The 25,671-nt window shown below is 37.4% G+C and overlaps 1 protein-coding gene across 5 annotated transcripts in view; it reads right to left on the bottom strand.

Annotated features, from left to right (window-relative positions):
* LOC150085559 (transmembrane protein 234 homolog) overlaps positions 1 to 25,671 on the bottom strand; it is a 126,646-nt gene that overhangs the window by 69,013 nt on the left and 31,962 nt on the right. For all 5 annotated transcript variants that reach the window (XM_090373344.1, XM_090373346.1, XM_090373343.1 and 2 more), the window contains exon 3: positions 1,083 to 1,149. In XM_090373344.1, coding sequence (XP_090229470.1) covers positions 1,083 to 1,149 — 67 coding nt within the window. The remainder of the gene's footprint in view (positions 1 to 1,082; positions 1,150 to 25,671) is intronic.

The raw sequence follows: 25,671 nt of genomic DNA, 5'->3' as shown, positions 1-25,671 counted from the left end.
TTATTCCTTTTACCTTTGTATAAGGCAATGGTCAGGCCATGCCTTGAGCACTGCATATATATCTGGAGGCCTCATGTATGGAACAATGGTTAATTGCTGGAACAAACTTTTATAGGGAATGGATGCGTGAAATGATTTTTTGTTTTTTTTTCCCTTTTTTTTGGCTGATGCTACATAAACTTGCTTTCTTGCATCACACGCCTCTACTCATCATCATCAGCCATTTTCAATCCACTGCAGGATGAAGGCCTCTCCAGCAACTTTCCAGTTCCTTCTGTTTTGAGCACTGGCCATCCATTTACTACCCACAAACTCATGAATTTCATCTATCCATCTCCACCTTTGTCTTCCAGTCTGATTCCCAATATAATTCATTCCATTCTTCGCTGTGTAGTTCTCAGATTCTCTTCCATTCTTTGGGTGAATGCCCACGTTTCACTTCCATAAGTCATGGACGCCTCTACTACTGTGTCTGAATTATTACTGATGTTGCCTACATGATCCTGCAATGCTTCTTTAACCAGTGACTCCATTTAGAACTAATACTAACTCCAAGTGAAAGGTGCCCAGATGGGATCAATCTGTTCAATCATGTTATACCGAGATCATACTCCACAGTACGGCCCTATATCTTAGAAAAACCAGTTGAAATGCAATTATCTTTAACTCAAAACTCTTTAGGTTAATTTAATATTGTTTAAAGTAATGAATTCGCTGTGATCTATGTATTCTATGGAATTTATATGTTTTATCTGGATGTTATGTAAGTAAATATAATTTCTCCAATTAGATTGTTAGGTTCCTTTGGATGCCTCTAACAGGAATCATATCCTTGTAAAATTTTGTGAATTAAGAATTTTATTATTATTGTTATGAAGTCTTGGATATTTAATACTACTACTACTACACTTTAACCATCTCCTGAATACTAATTACCATCCTCGGTTTACATTTCTTCCCCCTTTTTTTTTTACAAATCTATTCATCAATGGTACCATAATTAAAACCTTGAATACTTGGAACTACCATAAAAAGAAGAGAATGAATGAAAAAATAAATTTTTCAGACAGAGGATATCTTACCTGTAGATGCTAATGTAACAGCATAGATAGCAGATCCACTCTGGTTTATGAGAAAGGGAACAATGTACTAAAAAATGAAATATATTCAATGAATATATAATATATATTACAGAGACATTACTAATACTGTATCACATAAAGATACAAAATTTTATATATCATTTCAAATACATCATTATATTTCTAAGGAACAGTGGGAAGGGAGGGGATTATTCTTCCTTTCTACCTATGCAGAACAACAGCCCAGATTTGAATCCCATTGTGATGAGCGAAATGGTGTTATGGACTTTCTTTCTTACCAGCCAGATGCAAATTGATGAAAATGAGTTCTGGAACACTGCTGAAAATGTGAGCAGAAATTACACTATTCACTGTTACTAACATCTATCATAAACTCAATTTGTACAGTTTCAGGGGCAGTTCTAGGATTTTCTTAATCATCATGTAGCAGTAAAAAAAAAAATACACGTTATTATGATCGGGGGGGGGGGGGGGAGATCATATAATATTTTATACGATCAATAATATTAAAATGATTAATTTTAGCAGATAACTATATTCCTCTTTAGAATGACTCTCCTATTCATAAAGGTGGTTCAAAAGGCAAAGTAATTAGAGATTTGTAAGTCTGACTTATGTAACATAGGAAAACTGCAGAGTCCGCAATTCAAGAAGTAATGCAAGATCATCTGGATAGGACTGGAGCTATAAGGCAATCAGGCAATCTGATTAGCCACTTGAGGCTGGCACGTAGGAACAAGATGCATATTTTAACATCATTTACTCAACTTAAGAAGTTAATACTATGAATCCAGAGCATTTGCACAGGGGGGGATGTAAAATTTGGGGGTACATGCACTGGAGGGGAAGAATGTAAACTTCAGGGGGTACATGTAGTATATTTTTTTATTATTATTTAATATTTATAACATATGTATGTTACAAACAAATCTCTACATTTATATTTATGCTAGATAGTATGAGTCAGAGCTGTACTACTCAATATGTTCTACGTTGATAATAATATTAGTAAAATAATAAGAGGAGTTTACCACAATATAGTGCGTAGAACATTTCCGTATGATACCCTCCAGAAATTAAAACGGAAAAAACGAAAAAATCGACAACTTACCGGTACATTACAGTAAAATATAAATAATTAAATAATCAATTTAACACAATTCAAATCAATTTAAAACAATTAAAAATCAAATTAATGCAATTTAATTTTTAATTGAATTAATTTGATTTTTAATTGTTTTAAATTGATTTGAATTGTGTTAAATTGATTATTTAATTATTTATATTTTACTCTAATGTACCGGTAAGTTGTCGTTTTTTCCATTTTAATTTCTGGAGGTCATACAGAAGTGTTCTACGCACTATATTGAAGTAAACTCCTCTTATTATTTTACTTATATTTATGCCTATAAATAGAAATATAGAGATTATGCATATTTATGAATGTTATAATAAGAGAATATGAGGAAACAAAAGGAAATATTTATTATTTAACATCTAAATACTAATCAATTCACAAAAACCACATTGCTGACAATAATCGCAGTTTAATAATACGAAAATCACTGATTAAAATTTGCAAAAAAAAAAAAAAAAAAAATTATAATCAAACATGTAAGTTTTGTAATAATTGTAATAACTGCATTGTAATAATCTTATTCTTTGCGTGTGTATCAATCACTTCATTTATTAATTTTTCCAATAACTCATTCTAATAATTGCAATAATCTTATTCTTCTTTGCGTATGTATAAATCACTTCATTTAATAATTTTTCCAATAACTCACTCGGGCCCTCTAAGCTTATCTTCATGCAATCTTGTAATATTACAGTACAGATGCATATATAATAAAAAGTTTATAAAATGTATCGTTTATACATTTTATATCGAAAATAAAGGGAACCCGAAAACCATAAAACACAAATGTGGACACTTGAAATAGTGTCTTTTGGTTACAATTTGTGCAGTCAGAAATATTGCCCATTTAATTATTTTTAAAATTTTGTCTTTTGAATTTTAGTGATTTATTTTCGCCGTGTACCGCCTAACAAGTACCACACTTAGTTGATGTGATTTTTCGTGTTGTGTTTATTTAACAAACTTATTGAATTCGTATTTTATAAAATAAAAATTACTACTTTTCACTGGGGGGGGGGGGGGGATTTTATTCCACCGGGAATGAAACTCACCCCTGGTCACCCCTCGGATTCAACACTGGCTGCTACTTTTCATGGACCAATGTTACAAGCAGGATATCACAAGGTTCTGTGTTGGTTTCCTTGCTATTTCTAATATTTATTACACATTGATCTTGGTATTTCACGTTTAATGTCTAAGTTCTGATGACGGAAAGGTGGGCAGAGGAGTTAATGATATTAGTTGAAATATGCCACTTCAACGAGATAGATAAACTAACTGAATGGGCTGAAAAATAGCAAACTGAGGTAAATGAGCATTGATAAATGAGGTACTACATTTAGGTAGCAATTTGAGTAGCACTAAACTAAAGGTAGCAGATAATAAAAAAGATTTGGGGATAACTATATAGTTCAAATTGAAGTCTTCTGAAAGCTGAGAGATCAGCTTATGAGATTTTATCAATGATATACATAATGGCAGCAGATATAAATAGGTGATAATCTCATTGTGTACAATAATGGTAAGAACAATTTGAATACAATATACAAGTTTGGAAAACTGATTTTAGGAAGAACACTGATCTGTTGTGAAAGCTGAAGAGAAGAGCACCGAGATTAGTTGGGGGAGGGGGGCAAAAAAAGGGTATTCTTATCACGAAAGACTGGGATTATCTAAATTGTGGTATCCAGAAACCTGGTATCTGTAAGAAGATCCAAATGAAGTGACGGATTTAAAATGGTTGAGTAAACTAGATGTTGATGGCATTTTTACACCTTTTCTAGTAACACACATAATAAGACACAAAATTAAATTTTAGGATGACTACAGAACAGATATGTAGAAATTTGATTTCAGCCAGAAGATAACTGATTGTTAAAATAAACATCTAATCAAATAATGTTGTGGAAATGAGAAGGCTGGATAAATTACATTGACCAACAAAAAAAAAAAAAAAAATTTTTTTTAATTTCATACCTTTGGAGCAAAAGTTACAGTTCTAAAGGAAACTGATACTGATTCCAAAAACAGCAAACTTATTTTTCTATCATGTTTCCATTGAAAGACAAAAATGTCTGCATTTTTGTCAGCTGTTTGCATTTAGCCAGTGCAATCAAAGTTTTATGGCAAGATTAGTCCCTTGTCGCTAGCATCTCACAGATGCCACGTGGAAATGAGAATTGCCTAGAAGAAAGGCTTTTGCTCATCTGGCAAAATGGCAAACAAAAGTTTTTATGTCTTGTAATTCATAGCATAACAAAATGAAAACAGAAAATACTGTATAACCAGTTAGAGAATATTGCTGGGCAAAGGCATCTAGGTGGATTTGATTTCACTTGCAGATTTAAAAAAAAAAAATAACAGAAAAATTTTAAAAAAGTGAGTTCTATCAGACACCATGTTAGCAAAGGAAGGTTAGGAAGCCAGCAGAGGCACCTCCATAGCCAGGTGGGCAGGATCAGCAGTGCGTAGCACACACTTCTTGATTAGACCAGAGAGCCTGTGACCACCAAATACGGAGGATGCGGAAAGGTTAGGGAATGACCACCGCATATTCCCTGAGCAATATGGCCTTAGTTGCTAATGCTCCTAAAAACCAAACAACAAGCCAACAGTAATATCCCACTGTGGAAGTATCCCAGTGCTACCAGTTTTGCATCACAGATATGTCCTGATAAAAGTCTTCAGGACATATCTGTGATGCAAAAAGTAATCTTAAAATCTTAAGATCACCACAAAATTTTGAGAAAAAGAAACTGAGATAAGAATGAAGAAAGTGAATTTTCAAAGACATTTAGCAACTTCTTAAAACAACATTTTAAAACATTGCAGTAAAGGTGATACCACCAGAGATTCATAATTATCTTCTTTCTTTCTTCTAAGAACTCTATGCAAATCAGCTTTAAACTGTTTTTTTGAAGAGTTTTTTTATTTGAGGCTTTTTTTTGATTTGATTTGGTAGTTGTTGGCGCATCGGCTTCTGTGGCCATATTGCACCTCCCAAGGTTTTTGCAGTACTTTGATCCAAGCCCGAGGCGGGAATCGAACCCGCGACCTTTGGGTTGCCGGGCAGGTACTTTACCCACTCGGCTAGCCCGGTCGGCTATTTATTCTGTTTATACTCCGGGACGACCAAACGGTCAGAGGAGTTCACAAGATAGGCAGAATACAAGAAACAGCACCGTATTCAGTAGTCACGGGCTTGAACCCCGGTCACTCAAGGCACGTGTAGTTATGCACCCGCGCGCCTGACCACTAGGCTACGGCGGCCTCTTATTTGAGGCCCAATAAAAATTAGTTCTTTCAGTTTTGCATCTATTGGGAACAATTCTCGTAGTTAGAAGAATTCACTTCCTTCTTTATCCAGGAACTTAAAAACAAAATTCTTCATTAATCCAAACAAGCTTTGTATGCAAAGGTGGAAGAATAAACCCTTTTTTTGGTTCAACCAATGGACCAAGTTTTATATTACTTCTCCCTGCTAAAATTTCTCCCTTTTTCCCCACTTCTAAACAATATAATGATTTTCTATTGCAAAACTGTCCCACAAACTTAGAAATCAACATTATTTTGTGAAACCTCCCTATTGATCAGTAAGTAATCTTAGAATCTTAAGATCACCACAAGCATTCCAAGCATATTCATGGTACTTTATTATTACACTCAGGATCATGTACATACTTTCTTATGTTTTTAATGTGCTAGTTAATACATCCAAGGTGGATACTGTTGGGATATCAAAAATGTGGTGTCACTCAGATATATAAGGGATGCAAAATTGGAATTTGGGAGTACAATGTGTACAGAAAGGATAGACAGGATAGGAAGGGAGCAGGGGTTATGCTGTTAGTTAAGAAACACATAAAATCTAAGGAAGTGCATCCAGTTGACAAAGACGGATAGTACAATGCTGAGACAGTTGGGTGTGACAAAAGCACTGGGAAAGCAAAAATGAGGGTAGGAGGGTAGCCTATAGCAAACCCTCAAAAATGAGGATTTGCTATAGGCCTAATGACTCTGATGAGTACAACGAACAATTATACAGAGAAACAGAGTGGGCCAGTAAATCAGAGTGTCTTATAATGGGGGATATTAACTTCCCAGATATAGACTGGAACTTGTGGGTTGGTCACTTGCACACTAGCAAGGCTTTTGTGGATTTATTGGATGATTATTATTGTTTTCTACAGCAGCATGTTAAAGAGGCAACAAAAGGGACTAACACTCTTCATCTAATTATCAGCAGTGATTATTCATGCATTAAGAATTTACAGATAAAGGAACCACTAGGAGGCAGTGATCACAGTGAACTTATGTGGGAGTTACTTAAAGATGTAACTACAATCAGGAATAAAGGCAGGGTTTTTACTTTCGTAAAGGCAGCTATAGTGGTCTCAGAGATTTTTTAAGTTCTATACAGTGGGACCAACTGATGATGTTACCAACAGCAAATTCTAAATGGGAAGCACTGAAGGAAGTAATTTTGAAAGCTACTAGGCTTTTTGTATCAACTAAAAAATACTGTTCTAGGGTTAGGTCCAAATGGATGTCAGATGAACTAATGAGACTCGTGGCAAAGAAGGAAAACGCATGGGATGCACATTATTTGTCAGGTGACACAGAAGCCTATGGCAGATACAAGTTAGTCTGTAATCAAGTCACAAAGGAGGTTAGGCAAGCGAAGGCAGATTATGGAAAATCTTTGGCAAAGGATGCAAAGAAAAACAGCAAAGACTTCTTTACTTATATACTCTAAAAGGAAGGGGGTTTGAATGTAAATGATCATTCTTAGATAGCTTCCGTACTAAATGAGTATGAGGAGTTATTCAAGGAGGAGGGGGCGAGATATTTATCAAACTCTAAATGTTAAATGATTTTGTAATAACTGAGAGCAAAGTGGAAAAATTGTTGAAGTTAAACCTAAGAAAGGTGCCTGTGGTAGATGGGATCTATCCAGTTATATTAAAGGAGGTGGGAGAGTAAACAAACCCTTAGCCATAATTATAAGAACATCCTAGGACTCAGGGGAAGTCCCCTCAGACTGGAGATGTGCAAATGTATCTCCAATTCACAAAGGGCGGGGGGTACAAAGGATGACACAAGTAATTACAGACCTGTTAGTTTGACTTCTGTTCCAGGGAAATTAATGGAGTCACTGGTTAAAGAAGCATTGCAGGATCATCTGGACAAAACAGAAGTAATAATTCAGACACACTGTGGAATGTCAAGGGAACACTGGGTTTGTCAAGGGAAAGTCTTGTCTGACCAATTTGATTAGATACTATTACGTGGTTACAAAGAAACTGGATGCAAAAAATAATTCTGGTATCATATACAGCCACTCCCGCGATTAACGTAAGGGTTGAGTTCCGCGGAATGTAAATTGGAATTTCCCTAAATAAGCATTTAGGGAAATGCCGGACTAGCAACTATGTGCACTGAATTTGATGGAAGGAAAACAGAAACGTTTGACGAACGTGTAAATAGAATTATTCAATTTTTTTATCTCATGTGCAGTAAAAATTACAAAAATTTCAAAATTATAAAATTACAAAAAGAGAGAGGAGATAGGCATAACGTTAGCAAGTCTTACCTTTCGAGCATTGTTGCCAGAATCGTCTCAAACTGAAAAGTACGTCGCTGCAGAGGTTGAGGGCTGTGGAGATTTAGAAGGTGTTTTTTCCAACACATCACAAAATTTCTATGCAGCTGCAGAATCGGCACTGGCGACTTCACTGCATATTTTAATGTTTTGGACACCAGCATGATGCTTGAACCTATTAAAACACCCATTGCTTGCCACGAACTTGGCATGGGGTTTGCTGTAATTATCGTTATCTTCATAAATACTTCTTGCTTCAATGGTCATTCGATTCAGGAGCACTTGCTTCTGAATCTGATTTTCCATTCATATTATTAATAGTTTTTCCATCTTCGATATAGCACCTGAAGGCTGTTTTGTGATCACTATTAATCTTAAATGCGTTGATCCTTTAACATGTTCTTTTATACGCACACTGTCCCTCCTTAAAAGAGTATTCACAGTTGAAGCAGCGAGACCTAATTTCTTGCAATAGAGATGACAAACTTTGCCCTGCTTCATTTTTCTTAATTAATCAATCATTTTCATTTCTAAATCGATTTTGTTTCGTTTCATTTCCTACCACTGCCAGCACTTGCACTTTTCATTGGTAGCTTTCCCTTTATCATTGTGATAAGTAAATAGGAATGAAGAGAAGATTCTGAAGATTTATTTATGTTTTTTATATGATTGAAGATTTCAGTGAAGGGGGAACACATGCCATAATAACGCAAAAACCCACACATTTCCAGGTATCAGGATTATTGCAAATGCAATACGATCGAGTTTACTATCTGTTTATAATTAGATGTACTAACAGAAAAGCCCAATAAACCGGAAAGTGCAAATTGTTTTTATTGTTTTATGGTAGGACCTCCAGAAATGTGTTTTAGAAAAATATCACAAAGGAGCTCAAAATTGATTCTTATAATGGAACATATGATGACGATGAAAGTGTAGTGCAATTTCCATTATAAAAATGACCTTTACGAGAGATAAATAGCTTAGTCACACAGCGAAAATTTCAACTTATGAGGTCTTGAAATGAATTACCAAAACAAAACACAAAAAAACAAAACAATGTGCTACTGGGTTGAAATTACAATATTTTCACGATTTCACGGTGCAACTTTTAAAAAATCATGGAAATGATTTTTTTAAATCCATTTAAATCCGGTGAAAATTTAAAAAAAAATCATGGAGATGATTTTTTAAGATTTGCACCGGCCGGCAAAAACTTACGTAAAGTCGAATTTCCGTAAGTTGAGTATTACATAAGTCGGGCAGTTCCTGTACTTGGATTTCAGGTAAGCTTTTAAACTGTTGCACATGGAAGACGACTACTGTACAAATTAGAGCAGTATGGCATTAAGAACAAGTTGCTACAATGGATAAAAGGATGGTTGAGTGAAAAAAGACAGAGAGTGGTAATCAATGGATACTGCTCTGCATGGACTAATGTTATTGGTGGTGTCCCTCATGGTTCGGTGTTGGGCCCATTTTTATTTTGTATATTTATCAATGATATTGATGAAGGTATATCAAGATTAATGCCAAAGTTTGCATATGATAAAAAGTTGGCAGGATTGTTAATAACAGTAATGACAATATGTTACTGCAACAGGATCTGGAAAAGTTGGGCAGATGCGCTGAGAAGTGGCAACTGAAGTTTAACATTGACAAATGCAAAGTATTGCATATGGGTAGCAGTAACCCCCAGAGAAATGTACCAACTGGGTGGCGTTACACTCAGGGTAGTGGAGAATGAAAGAGACCTGGGGGTAATTGTGGAGTCAGATATGAAGTCTTCTGAGCAGTGCAGACAGGCTGCCAGAGTAGGACATGAGGTTTTGCAATGATATACAAGAATTTTGTGAGCAGGGAGAAGGAGGTGATTATCCCCTTGTATAAGAAAATGGTCACGCCACACCTTGAGTAGTAGTACTGTGTACAGGTCTGGAAGACTCAATTTAGGAAGGATGTAGAGTTGCTAAAACAAGTACGAGAAGGGCAACATGACTGGTGAAAGGAACAAAGGGGTGCTTTTATGAAGAAAACTTAAGTTCTGCGAATTGCAACTTCTGGCGACTAGGCATCTGTGATGTGATCTGATTGAGGTGAATAAGGCCTTGAATGGATTGAGCAGGTTCAATGCTGATAGGATTCTTCCTCTTGCTCAGATTACAAACCTGAGGGGGCATAGATTCAAACTGAGGAAAGACAGCTGTAGAATAGATGTGCGGAAATTTGCCTTAGCCAGCGGGGAGTTGATTGCTGAAACAAACTGCCATCTGTTGTTGTGGAATTGATAGCTTAAATAAATTCAAGGCAGAACTCGACAAACATTCGGAACAAATACCTCAGTGAAATGGAAAGGTTTTTTTTTTTTTTTTTTTTTTGGCCGATGCTGTATAAGCTTGCTTTCTTGCATCATGTGCCTCTACTAATGCTAATGCTGATATTTCTTTCATGCCAACAGCACAGAGCTGTTGGCTTGAAACTACTGCTCATCTCAGATGTCCAAATTATTTGCTGTATGATTCCTTTCGCCTCAAAGGTGGTACTTGTGCATATGTCCATTCTGATATTCCCTGTCAGAGACTTGGCAATTTGGAATCTCCTCTCTTTGATCTTCTCTGGCTTAAAATCTCTCTACCTCATTGTGTAAAATTCATCTGTTGTCTCTACCATTCTCCCAACTCCACTAATTGGAGCTCTTTGACTTCCTCTCTTTGCAACTTGACTTTCTCCAGTCCAACTTTCCTAACAGTGAGGTAATTTTCCTTGGTGATTTTAACGTTCACAACTCCAGCTGGCTTCCGTTTTCTAGTCACACCAACCCAGCAGGTCGAGATGCTGAGGCTTTTGCAATTACTAATGACCTAGCACAGATTGTTCATTTACCTACAAGAATACCGGACAATCCTAATCATACAGCCAATACGCTTGATCTTTTTCTCACAAACAACCCTTCTAAGTACAAGGTTGAAGTGAGAGGTCCTTTAGGCACTTCAGATCACAACTTGGTGACTGGAACCTTTATCTCATGGCTATTCCCAACCTCATATTGTTTGGCATTACAAGAATGCAAAATGGGATGACCTGCGAGACTTCTTTTCTTCTTTTGCTTGGTCTGATTACTGTTTCAAAACTTCTGATGTCAACGTTTGCTCAGATCGTGTCAGTGAAATTATTCTTGCAGGAATGGAATCCTCTATCCCACACTCCACTTTAAAATCTCGCCCTTTATCTAAACCTTGGTTTTCCAATAAATGTGCTAAGGCTGTCCAAGAGAAGAATGTTGCATATCATAATTGGCTTGTTTCTAATTCTTCAGTCTCATTTTCTGCCTACACCAAAGCTCGCAACAATTGTAAAGCAGTTATTAATCAGTCCAAATTAGAGTTTGAACAGGCTAAGAGTAGAAAACTTGCTTCTTGCCCTAATGGTAGCCGAGCATTCTGGTCTCTTGCCAAAGCTATTGGCCACAACTTTTCCCATCTCTGCTCCCACCTCTGTCCAAACCAGATGGTTCTGTTGTCACTTCAGCCAAGGATAAAGCTAACCTGCTAGCATCCCATTTTTCTTCGAGCTCATGTATTAATGATCTTGGTACAACACCTCCCACCATTCCTAACACGCTCCATTCAATGCCTCCTGTGGTCTTCCGTCAAAAGGATATCAGAAGGATTTTGATGAATCTTGATGCTAAGAAAGCTCCAGGTCCTGATGGTATTTCTCCACTTGTTCTCAAAACCTGTGCTCCTGAATTTACTCCTATTCTTTGCCGCCTTTTTTCACTTTCTTATTCTAAAGGTGTTTTTCCTTCTGCTTGGAAATTTGCTCATATCCAGCCAGTTCCTAAAAAGGGTGACAAATCCCTCCCATCCAATTATCGTCCCATTGCAATTACTTCTACTCTTTCTAAAGTAATGGAGAAATTAATTAACCGCCAACTCTTCAACTACCTAGAAACCTTCCATCTGATCAATGATTGCTATGGATTCCGTCAGTGTCGATCCACTGGTGATATTCTGGCTTATGTTACCCATTTATGGACTAATTCAATGGAAAGGTTCGGTGAAACACAAGTAGTTGCACTTGACATCTCAAAGGCTTTTGATCGTGTTTGGCATAAAGGTCTTCTAAACAAGCTTCCATCTTATGGTTTGCCAACTGTTTTTAGTAATTGGTTATCCAGTTTTCTCTCTGATCGCTCACTGAGGGTGATGGTAGATGGCTCTCTGTCTTCTAACTTCTCCACTAATGCCGGAGTCCCCCAAGGTTCAGTTCTTTCCCCCACTCTTTTCCTCTTGTATATTAATGACCTTCTTCCATTGACTGGAAATCCTATCCATAGTTTTGCCGATGATAGCACATTGCATTCAACTTTCCATTTTGAGAAACCTTGTCCAGCTCAATCAGCTTCATGTTCTCGAAAATCTGCTGCCAATTCTTTAAATGCCGATCTTCAGGTAATTCTCCAGTGGGGCAAAGACAACTTAGTTGATTTCAACCCTTCTAAAACTCAATCTTGTCTTATATCTCGCAAAAAGGATTCTTCTGCTCCTATGCTTATCTTTAGTGACACTCCGATTTCTAGGCAAAATGATATATCTCTTTTGGGGATTACCCTGACTTCTAATCTCTCTTGGCACAAGCACAATACAAATATTGCTCCCTCTGCATCTAAAAAACTTGGGTTTCTCTTTCGCTCTCGGCGTTACTTTTCTTCCAAACAGCTGCTCACTCTGTATAAATCGCAAATCCACCCTGCCATGGAATATTGTTCCCACATCTGGGGTGGTACCCCCAAAACCTCTCTCAGGCTTCTTGATTCCATTCAGAAGAGGGCAGTTAGGTTAATTAATGATTCATCTCTAACAGAGTCTCTCCACTCGCTTTCTCATAGACGCACTGTTTCTGCTGCATGCCTCTTCTACAGATACTTCCATGGGCACTGTTCTTCTAAATTGGCTTCTATAATTCCCACTCTCTCTTTCAAAACAGTCCGAACACGTGCCGCCACCAGCCAACATCCATTTACTGTCCAACTACAAACCCACAGAACCAACTTTTCATCTTCCTCATTTATTCATTCAACTGCCGTTTTCTGGAACAACCTTCCTTCATACGTATTTCCTGAAAATTACAATCTACAGAAGTTCAAGTCCAATATCAACAAATATCTTCTTTCGTCTTCTCAACCTCCAACCCAAGCACGGTACTAAGTACTATAGGTTCTAATACCTCTCGTGTTTGGGGTTCTCATAAAAAAAAAAAAAAAAAAAACAGAGCAGACAAACTGGTAGGAATGCATTTCCATTGTGCAGCCAAACTAATATCGTCACAGAAATACATACTATTTTCCGTAAAAAATATTTTGAAAACATTTTGCGATTTTCTAATATACTGTAATTTTAGTTCCTGCCTCAAATAACTTCCTAGAACCAAGGGAGTTTTGCTTGTTCTTTATATATGTTTAAATCATTAACTCTGTCATTCAAACTCCCATCCATTATTGTGGAAGGGCATAGTCTGAATAAATTCAAGAAAGAACTAGACAAACTATTGGAGGAGATAGGTAGGTAAAATTAGAATTTTTTATTTTTTTGTGGATGCTGTATAAGCTTCCTTCGTTGCATCACTTGCCACTACTAGTACTAATACTGCTAATTCTAATTCTACCTGCTTAATTAAGGACAGGTACTCCCTGGCTTACATAATACTTGACTTACGGAAATTCGACTTTACGTAAGTTTTTGCTGGTTGGTGCAAACTTAAAAATTCGTGGAAACATATTTTGCATCCTGTAGGAATAAATGGAGGTATCGTGAAAATATCGTAATGTGAACCCAATAACACGTTTTTTTGGTAATTCGTTCCAAGAACTCGGAAGTTGAAATTTTCTTATATAACTAAGCTATTTATCTCTCTGAAAGGTCATTTTTATAATGGAAATTGCACTACACTTTCATCGTTATCATATGTTCCATTATAAGCATCAATTTTGAACACCTGTGTGATATTTTTCTAAAACACATTTCTGGAAGTCACCACCATAAAACAATAAACACAATTTGCACTTTTCTGTTTATTGGACTTTTATGTTAGTGCAATCTATTGTAAACAGGTAGTTTGCTGTTGTTTGTCATTTGGTTTTTAAGAGCATTAGCAACTACGGCCATATTGCAAGGCTTTTGTGGATTTATTGGATTATTGTTTTCTACATCAGCATGTTCGGGAGGCAACTAGAGGATGTGATTATCAGTAGTGATTCTTCATGCATTAAGAATCTGCAGATAAAGGAACCACTATGTGGCAGTGATCATAGTGTGCTGAAGTGGGATTTACACAAAGAGGTAACTACAATCAGGGGTAAAGGGAAGGGTTTTTGCTTTCATAAAGGCAACTACGATGGACTGAGACAGTATTTAAATTCTATACAGTGGGACCAACTGATGATATTACCAACAGCAAATTCAAAATGGGAAGCATTCAAAGAACTTATCTTGGAAGCTACTAGGCTTTACTGCCAACAAAAAAATATTGTTCAAGATTTAGGCCTAAATGGATGTCAGATGAACTAATGAGACGTACGGCAGAGAAGAAAAATGCATGGGATTCATATAAATTAACATGTGACACAGAAGCCTATGATAGATATAAGTTGATCTGTAACCAAGTTAGTTAGGCAGGTGAAGGCAGATTACAAGAAATCTTTGGCAAAGGATGCAAAGAAAAACAGCAAAGCATTTTTTACATATGTAAACTCTAGAAGGAAGGGGATCAATTAGATTGGTCCACTTGATATCGATGGTTCAACTGTTGATGATCCTGCTCAGGTAGCTAACAAACTAAATGAATATTTTGAATCGATATTCACACATGAGGAGTTATTCAGCGAGGGGAATGCCAGAGGTGTATTCAACTCTGGCAGTAAGCTAGATAATCTTGTAATAACTGAGAGTAAAGTGGAGGAGAAATCGTTGAAGATAAACACAAGGAAGGCACCTGGGGCAGATGGGATCTATCCCGCTATATTAAAGGAGGCAGCAAAGGAAGTAAGTAAACCCTTAGCCATAATTGAGAGCTTCCTTGGACTCAGGGGAGGTACCCATAGACTGGAGATGTGCAAATATGACCCCAATTCACAAAGGAGGATCAAAGGCTGACAAAAGTAATTATAGACCTGTGATTTTAACTTCTGTTCCAGGAAAATTAATACGGGCACTGGTTAAAGAAGCAATGCAGGATCATCTAGACAAGACTTCAGTTATAGCTCGGACACAGCACTGTTTTGTTAAGGGGAAGTCTTGCCTGACCAATTTGATTGGATACTATGATGCAGTCACAAAAGAACTGGATACATGGAATAACTTTGATATTATATACTTGGATCTTAGAAAGACTTTGATACTGTTGCACATGGAAGACTGCTGCACAAATTGGAGCAGTGTGGTACTGGAGGCAAATTGCCGCTATGGATAAAGGGGTGGTTGAGGGGGAGAACAAAAGAGTGGTAATCAATGGACACTGCTCATCGTGGACTAATGGCATCAGTGGAGTCCCTCAGGGTTCAGTGTTGGGTCCATAATTGTTTTCTATATTTATAAATGATATTGATGGTGGTATATCAAGCTTAATGTCCAAGTTTGCAGACGATACAAAAGTTGGCAGGGTTGTTAAGGACACTACTGACGCTATGCTGCTGCAAGAGGTTCTGGAACGGTTGAGAAGATGGGTTTAACACTGACAACTGATGGTTTTAACAAATGAAGTTTAACATTGACAACTGATGGTTTTAACAAATGAAGTTTAACATTGACAAATGTAAAGTACTACATATGGGAAACAGCAACCCCAGAGCAACGTATCAACTCTGTGGTACTACACTGACAGTGGTAGAGAATGAAAAGGACCTGGGGGTAATAGTGCAGGCAGATATCTGTTCTCTGAGCAGTGCAGACAGGCTGCAAGAGTACCTCATGGTGTCTTGTCAATGATATACAGGAATTTTTCTAGCAAGGATAAGGAGGTGATTATTCCCTTGTATAAGGCAATGGTCAGGCCACACCTTGAGTACTGTATACAGGTCTGGAGGCCTCATTTCAAGGATGTAGAGCTGCTGGAATGAGAAGAGCAACAAGATTAGTGAATGGAACAAAGGGTTGCTCTTAACAAGAAAGGCTTATGTTTTGCAAATTACAGTGTCTAGAGACTAGGCACTGGCGAGGTGATCTGATAGAGGGGTATAAAGCCTTGAATGGTTTGAACATGCTCAATGCTAATGGGATTCTTCCTCTTGCTCAGAATAATCACCTGAGAGGGCATAAATTCAAATTGAGGAAAGACAGATGTTGGATAGATGTGCAAAAATTTGCCTTTAGCCAGCGGGTAGTTGGTTAGTGGAACAGACTTCCATCCCTTGTGGAAGTTGATAGCCTAAATAAATTTTAGGCTCAGCTGGACACATATTTCGAACGAATGGAGGGATGAAGTGGAAGTGGTTTTTTTTTTTTTTTTTTTTTTTTTTAGCTGATGCTGCATAAGCTTGCTTTCTTGCATCGCTAATGCTCTGGGAGGGATATGTGGTGGTCATTCTCTCACCTTTCCACATCCTCTGTATTTGGTGGGCACAGGCTCGAATCCAGGTCTAATCAAGAAGCGTGTGCTATGCACTGCTACTCCTGCCTACATGGCTACGGAGGCGCCAAACAGGTAGTAAACTCAAACTTATTGCATTTGCAAATATACCGATAACTGGAATTCTTTGGGTTTTTACGTTACGCTATTATGGTGAAATGAGTTCCCCTTCACTGCAATCTTCAATCATATAAAAAACATAAATTTTTAGAATCTTCTCTTCATTCCTATTTACTTATTGCAATGGTGAAGGGGAAGTGACCAACGGAAAGTGCAAGTAGTGGCAGTGCTAGCAAACCAAACAAAATTGATTTAGAAATGAAGATGAAAATGATTAAGAGTATGAAGCAGGACAAAGTTTGTCAACTATTGCACGGGAATTAGGTCTTGCTGCTTCAACAATGAATGCTATTTTAAAGGGCAATGAGTGTATAAAAGAACATGTTAAAGGAACAACGCATTTAAGATCAATAGTGATCACAAAACAGCGTTCAGGTGATATATTGAAGATGGAAAAGCTATTAATAATATGAATGGAAAATCAGATTCAGAAGCAAGTGCCCCTGATTCCAATGGCCATTCAAGCAAAAGCAAGAAGTATTTATGAAGATATTAAGGATAATTATGGCAAACTGCAAGCCAAGTTCATGGCACGCAATGGTGGTGCGCTGGTTTCCACAGCATTTCCTTCAATCAAATTCAGTGCACATAGTTGCAAGCACTGCATAAGCATTTAGGGATATTCCGACTTATGTAAGGTTCCACGGAACGCAACCCTTATCTAAGTCAGGGAGTGGCTGCAAAGTGCATTATAATTTTCTGTTAGTAGTCCACATCTGCCAAAGTAGACAATTCAGCAAAGTCTGCCCACAAGAATCCTCTATATTCATCCTTGCTTCCTTTATCCCATAATTGAGAGGTGGCAAATGAAGTTTAACATTGACAAATGTAAAGTACTACACATGGGAAACAGCAACCCCAGAGCAACGTATCAACTCTGTGGTACAACACTGACAGTGGTAGAGAATGAAAGGGACTTGGGGGTGGTTGTGCAGGCAGATATGAAGTTCTCTGAGCAGTGCAGACGGGCTGCAAGAGTAGCTCATGGAGTATTGTCAATGATATACAGGAATTTTTCCAGCAGGGATAAGGAGGTGATTATTCCATTGTATAAGGCGATGGTCAGGCCACACCTAGAGTACTGTATACAGGTCTGGAGGCCTCATTTCAAGAAGGATGTAGAGCTGCTGGAATGAGTACAGAGAAGGGCAACAAGATTAGTGAATGGAAGAAAGGGGTGCTCTTACGAAGAAAGGCTTAAGTTTTGCAAATTACAGTGTCTGGAGACTAGGCACCAGCGAGGTGATCTGATAGAGGTGTATAAAGCCTTGAATGGTTTAAGCATGCTCAATGCTGATGGGATTCTTCCTCTAGCTCAGAAAAATCACCTGAGAGGGCATAAATTCAAATTGAGGAAAGACAGATGTAGGATAGACGTGCGGAAATTTGCCTTTAGCCAGCGGGTGGTTGGTTGGTGGAACAGACTTCCATCCCTTGTGGTGGAGGTTGATAGCCTAAATAAGTTTAAGGCTCAGCTGGACAGGTATTTTGAACGAACAGAGGGGTGAAGTGGAAGTGGTTTTTTTTTTTTTTTTGGCTGATGCTGCATAAGCTTGCTTTCTTGCATCAAATGCCTCTACTAATGCTAATGCTAATGCTAATTTGGGGGGTGGGGATTTAGTATCGGTAGGCCTTCATTATATGTAACAGGCCTTACTGCAGATGACATGTTTGGATATTTGATGCTGTGCTGTTAGTTATTTGGTTTTTAGGAGCATTAGCAACTAAGGCCATATTGCTCCGGGATACGCGGTGGTCATTCCCTGACCTTTCCGCATCCTCCGTATTTGGTGGTGATGGGGTCGAACCCCGGTCTAATCAAGAAGCGTGTGCTACGCACTGCTGCTCCTTCCCACCTGGCTATGGAGGCGGCTCTTTGATGCTGTGCTTGCTTTATCTGGGCATCTTTGATATTTTTGTCATGCAGAAATAGCAATTACCAATGTCACTTTGAGGTTCTCAGCACACTATAAGGAACAACAAAAGGCATACTTTTAATTTTCCCACTTAGCCCTATCCTCAGATTTGTGGTATAGGTAAAACAGCACATAAGTGTAGCGTGCCCAAATTTTGTCCTGATCACCAATCTTGAAACGAAAGTACAAAGGCTATGCACGTTTAGTAATACTATAGAGAAGTGGTCTCCAAAGTTGGCTGTGTGACCCCTAGGGGTGCACGAGATAATCAGCAATAAATCAATTTTATTAATTCTGAAAACTAGTTTTTTTAAACATAATTGAAAACAAAAATTATAAATAAATGTTTTTTTAATACTTCAATATGCAACTTTATTTGATCACGCCATCGGTTTCACCCATGCTTGAAACGAAGCAGCCATATGCTCAATTCAGGCTCGGGGTATATCTTCCATCTTTGTTTAACTTACCGAACAAATGTAGATCAAGAAAGAGTGGATTGTGCTTGCGGCGATCGCTGGGCTGTACCACCGACATGAGCATCGTAGCTGTATTTGTCTCTAGGCTGAAGTTCTTGCAGCACCGTTGTTGTTGAGTTTAACAACATATAGCTGCTAGGGGCATATTGTGTCTTTCTAATGGTGAATATGAAATAATAACTATATTTTATGATATATTCCTATCCGATTTAGGAAAGTAAATAGTCCTTTTTTATTAGGATCATCTCCCAGAATCTGCATTAAATTTATTGATGACTGCATATTAGCAATTGATTTAAAGATGTCTAAGCGGATGTTTTGAAAGTGGGGACAGTCCGCTAGCAAATGGCGAATGGTCAGTTGTACTTGACATGATGTACATTGAGGAGCGCTGTCATTAGTTAATAAATGCAGTTGAGTGAGATGAGTATGCCCAATCCTAAGCCTTCCTAAAATTGTTTGTTCTCGTCTACTTTTCCGGAAGCTGGAGAGCCACAGCTTTGGTTCTGGTTTTATTTTGTATAGTTTGTTTCCTGGATAACCTCTCCAGATTAGTGACCAGCTATTGTAACATGCTTTACCGATGATGGATTTGAAATCGGAATACGGAACTTGACAATTCTGTAAAATAAAAGTATCTGGTTATTTGGCTGCAAGATGTGTTTTTTCATTTCCTGCTATACCAGAATGCACTGGGATCCAGCAGAATGTCACAGTTTGGTTTGACTCATTACACGCAAGTAATTTAGAATGGATTTGTTTTATTACAGGGTGAGAGGAGGTGGTATTGCTATTTATGGCACAGCAAGTCAGTGCTGTCTCTGACATAAGGCAGACAAAATTAAAAGTTGAGTAATGTGATCTAGAGCCAGGTTAATTCAGCAGTGAAGATACTGCATTCTACAGGTAATGAGACAGAAGTGGTGAATGATGGGAGGACTGCCGCAGCGCCTAGTCGGGTCTCAGTTTTTGATCCATCTGTATAGATCTTACAGGCCTGTGAATTAGAAGCAGAGTGAGTTTCATGTAACTGTGCAATATTGAAGGAAGACAAGGTGTTCTTTCCCCACTGTTGGAAATAATCATCGTAAATTGCAGGAATATTTGTCCACGGTGGATCAGGTGGTGTCATGTCCTGATATATATTGCCGATTTCTATGTTCCACGTTTGAGTTAGTTCTTTAAGTCTAAGTGCAACAGGTCTGTTTTCATTTGGTTTATTGTTGTAAAATGACTCCCATTCGGTATTGTACGGACAACCCCAACTAGGGTGAGAGGGAAGACTGTGGATTTTTGCGGCATACATCAAAAGCAATGTTTGTCTCCGAAGATGTAAGGGAGGTTCGTGGGCTTCAATATAAAGGCTCTGAACTGGGGAGGTTCTGAAAGCCCCTAGAGGAAACTCTCAGAGCACTGTGCTGGATCGTGTTCAATTTCTCTAAAGTAGTTTTTCTAGCAGAGTCATACACTGGAGAGCCACAGTCTAAGCGGGACCTGATGAGAGCTCGATAAAGAAGGATCAGGGTCTGTTGATCAGCGCCCCATGACATAGATGACACACACACCGGAGAATATTCAATTTCTTCAAGCAGATGGTCCGAAGGTAGGTCATGTGTGCTTGAAAGTTTAGTTTCCTTTTGGCACCAGACCAAGAAAACGGACAGTGTGAGAAAGGGGTATTGGCATGTTATTGATCTTCAGTTTAGGATCAGGATGAAGTGACCATAGTTTGCAGAAGTGAGTAGTGGTGGATTTCTGCTCAGCAAGACGATATCCACTGCGTAAGGTCCAGGCTTCTATTTTAAATAGAGCAATTTGCAACTGTCTTTCGATAGTATTCATACTTTGTGATTGGAAGGATATAGTGAGGTCATCTGCATACATGTATATTTGAATGGTTTTTGGAAGATCTTCCAATATGTTGTTGACCTGAATTGCAAATAGAGTAGCACTCAGTATTGAACCCTGCTGGACACCCTCCTCCTGAATGCAAGATGCTGACAGCATATTTCGATATCGGACTTGAAAGGTGCATAATTTTAAAAAGTTCTAAATTATTTGAGGAAGAAAGCTTCTCAGCCCCAACTGATGCATATCTTTAATAATGCCATGACGCCAAGTGGTATCGAATGCTTTGTGAATATCTAGGTTGACCATCACTAGATGCTGTTTCATGACGAAGGCATTTCATATGTTGCATTCAAGTTTTACAATTAATCTAGGGTAGATGTGTTTTTATGGAAGCCATATTGTGATCAAAAAGAAGATTCTGGGAATCTAGAAACCAGGTGAGCCTCTTATGCACCATCCTTTCAAATATTTTGCCCAAACAGCTTGTTAATGATATCGGTCTGTAGTTCTGGACCAGAGTAGGATCTTTGCCTAGTTTTGGAATAGCACAGATATAGGAATGCCACCAGGACAGAGGATAAGTATTTTCTGAAAAGATACAGTTATAGAACAGTAATAATATGCCAAGGTCAGCTTCACATAGATGCTTCAGCATACTGTAGTGAATGCCAACTGGTCCTATTGCACTATTTGATGATTTGCTTAAGCATTCCTTAAGCTCAACTAGAGTAAAAGGCTGGTTATAAGGAAGTGAGAGTCTAATTTGAAAATTCAATTTTTGACATTCTTCATTAGTTTTAATGTATTGAAAGGAGGTCACACAAGAGGATGAGGCAGAATTGTTATAAAAAGACTCTGATAACGCATTTGCAATATCAGTAGGGGAAGATAATTCCTGCCCATTCCATTGTATTATTGGTGATTGCAGCGGTAGAAATTTCCCATTGAGTGCTTGTATTTTTTTCCAGATAATTTGAGTGTCAGTATTTTTGTTAATGGATGAGGCGAAGTTAATCCAGGATTCATGTTTTGCTTTTTTTCTAATTTGTCTTGCTTTAGCTCTGAGTTTTTTGTAAACAATTAGGTTGGCATAGTTGGGAATTTACAAAAGTGGTTCCTACTAAAAAGTGCTGTTGATTTCATTTATATCACTTTGTACTTTAATTTTAATTTCGTTTTGTTTTGTATTTTTGCATCAAATTAGATTGTGATCTTTTCAAATTATATGTGATTTTATATATGTGATTCCAGATATAATGCATAGCATGTAGGTTATTTATAAAAAAAAACAAATAGTATTACATTAACCCCAGGGGCTCACATCTGGTGAGTATGGGCTTGGCACATCCAGGGTCTTGAGCTGGATATCATCATCACTCTTTTTCTTGGTGATTCCCTTCTACTTCTCTCTCTCTCTTGAGGTAATTCAAAAAATTTTTTTTTTGGCTGGTGCAGCATAAGCCTCAGGCTTCCTTGCACCATATGGCTAATAATAATAATTACTGTTACAGTAATTTGTACATTGTTACAGTAATGATTTCATATCATTTTGTACTTGAACTTGAATTTAGTTTTGTTTTGTATTTTTTTTATTTGTGATCTTTTAAGATTATATGTGATTTTTGGATATAATCCCTTCCATGTAAATGATTTATAAAAAATATATATATATTAAACTTATATATCTAATTTTTTATTCTGGGGTGCACACTAGTCATTTTAAGTAAAATAAGGGTGCCCAACCAAAAAGGTTTTGAGACCACTGCTATAGATTTCCTTCTCTGAATTTTTGTTGTAAAACATATAGCAGAAATTCAGACATTTCTTTTTCTTTTGCTTAAACATTTTAACAATACATAAGAAAAAAAAACAATAAACAATATTTTCAAAGCAATAGATACAGAGATAAACTATGCACATACTCACACTACAACTGTCTTTCCATTAATGAGAGAGAGAGATGTTGTCTGTCTGTCTCCCAGACAGACAGACAGACAATCAAGGTTGGGCATATTAACCGTCCTCAATATTATTGCCATCTGAGCACGTGCAAACATTATTATTTGCAGGTAATAACAACATACTAGTGTCATATCCACTCTCAATGATTCATTGAGAGTGGTGTGGCCTGACCATTACCTTATAAAATGGAATAATCCCTTTGGGATTATTCCCTTTTATAAGGCAATGGTCAGGCCACACCTTGAGTACTGTATACAGGTCTGGAGGCCTAATTTCAAGAAGGATGTAGAGCTGCTGGAACGAGTAACGAGAAGGGCAACGAGATTAGTGAATGGAACAAAGGGTTGCGCTTACGAAGAAAGGCTTAAGTTTTGCAAATTACAGTGTCTGGAGACTAGGCACCGGTGAGGTTATCTGATAGATGTGTATAACGCCTTGAACGGTTTGAGCATGCTCAGTGCCGATGGGATTCCTCCTCTTTCTGAGAATAATTACCTGAGAGGGCATAAATTCAAATTGAGTAAAGACAGATGTAGGATAGATGTGCGGAAATTTGCCTTTAGCCAGAGGGTAGTTGGTTGGTGGAACAGACTTCCATCCCTTGTTGTGGAAGTTGATAGCCTAAATAAATTTAAGGCTCGGATGGACAGGTATTTTGAATGAACGGAGGGGTGAAATGGGAGTGAGTTTTTTTTTTTTTTTTTTTTTGGCTGATGCTGCATAAACTTGCTTTCTTGCATCATATGCCTCTACTAATGCTAATGCTAATTATAGAAGCCATTTCAGAAGAACAGTGCCCATGAAGTATCTATAAAAAAGGCATTCAGCAGAAACAGAGCATATATGAGACAGAAAGTGGAGCAACTTTGTTAGAGTTGAGTGATTAATTAACCTAACTTCCCTCTTTTGAATGGAATCTAGAAGCCTGAGAATGATTTTGGGGCACTGCCCCAGATGTGGGAACAATATTCCATGGTAGGGCAGATTTCAGATTTGTACAGATGAACAGCTGTTTGGAAGAAAAGTAACACCAAGAGCAAAAGAGAAAACCCAGTTTGTTTAGATGCTGAGGAAGAAATATACAGTAAGACTCCTGTGTCTGCAGGGGATACGTTCCAAGACCTACCGTGGATGGCTGAAACCGCGGATATAAGTGATCACCTGCTGACCCCATATGTAACATGATTTTCTTGTACATGCATATGTATAATAAAGTTTAATTGATAAATTAAACACACAGGAAGACATTACCAACATTAAATACGGTAATAATAAAGTATAGCAGACTCTCATTTACCAGGATTGGATTAACCGGGACATTTCAAGACCCCAAATTAAAAAAAGAAATCATAAAATTCAAGTAATAACTAGAATGGGTATAAACAGATATTTTGCAAGTCGTAAATAAGCAATAAGAACCAGCATTATAAGTCATCATTGGGAGATTAGTGTACATATTATCTTGCAATCCCCGCAAGTGTACATATTATCTCGCACCTACCGCTCAAAACAAAAAAAAAAAAAAAAAAAAGAAGAGACCAAATGTTTAGTTTGATTTAGTGCGTCACATCGATTATTGTGTTCCGTCGCACCGCAGAAGGACAAATTTTGTTTTGTTATTTATGTCAGGGATGTCGGAATTTTTTTTTATTTTTATAGTAACTATTTTTTTTTTTTATTATTATTATTTTATTTATTTATTTTTTTGTTTAGAAATCGCAAAAATGATGGGCAAACACAAGAGCTGTTCTTTCAAATTAAACAAAAACTTGAAATTATTCAAAAGTTTGAAAACAGTGCATCCATCAAATCTCTAAAGAACCATTATAATTGTTGGTGACCAAACCATACACAACATTGTAAAAAATAAAGGGAAGCATCGTATTGGACAAGCAAGTAGTACCTGTTAAGGTTTTTCATTTTTTTCCGTGGTTAACTGTGGGTAACTGAATCAGCGGATATGAGGGCACAACTGTATATAATGCGCTTATGCCAAGAAGAGATTAGAAATCAGAGTAATCCCCAATAGAGATATATGATCTTTCCTAGAAATCAGAGTGTTATTGAAGATAAGCATAGGAACAGAAGAATTCTTTCTGTGAGTATAAGACAGGACTGAGTTTTAGAAGGATTGAAATTAACTAAGTTATTTTTGCCCCACTGGAGATCAGCATTTAAGGAACTGGCAGTGCATATTTGAGAATTTGAAGCTGTTTGTGCAGGGCAAGTTTTCTCAAACTGGAAGGTGGAATTCAGTGTGTTATTATCAGCAAAACTATGGATAGGATTTCCAGTCAATGAAAGAAGCTCATTAATATACAAGAGGAAAAGAGTGGGAGAAAGAATTGAACCTTGGGGAACATCACTATTACAGAGAGCCATCAACCATCACTGCAATGAGCTGTCAGAGAGAAAACAAAAAACATTTGGCAAACCGTAAGATGGAATCTTATTTAGAAGACCTTTATGCCAAACGTGATGAAAAGCCTTTGAAATGTCAAGAGCAACTGCTTGAGTTTCACCAAACTTTTCCATTGAATTTGTCTATATGTGGGTAACGTAACCAGAATATTACCAGTGGATTGACACTGATGGAATCAATACTGGTGATGTGATCGTTGATCAGCTGGAAGGTTTCTAGATAGTTTAAGGGTGGTTAATTGATTTCTTCATTACTTTAGAAAGAATAGAAGTAAGTGCAATTGGATAATAATTGGTTTGGCCTAGCACTACTCTTAACAAAATAGTGATATCTCACATATATCTGTATAAAATTTAAATACCAAATTTTTCAGTCCTACTTAATATTAAAAACAATCTGATGATATACAACTGACTCATAAGGCTAAGGTAACACTGGCTAACATGATTTTTC

This window comes from Mastigoproctus giganteus, chromosome 5, assembly GCF_048544385.1.
Source record: "Mastigoproctus giganteus isolate SK-2022 chromosome 5, ASM4854438v1, whole genome shotgun sequence".
NCBI classification, from domain to species: domain Eukaryota; kingdom Metazoa; phylum Arthropoda; class Arachnida; order Uropygi; family Thelyphonidae; genus Mastigoproctus; species Mastigoproctus giganteus.
Note: the sequence above shows the minus strand (reverse complement) of the source record. Positions and strands in the feature narration are given on the sequence as shown.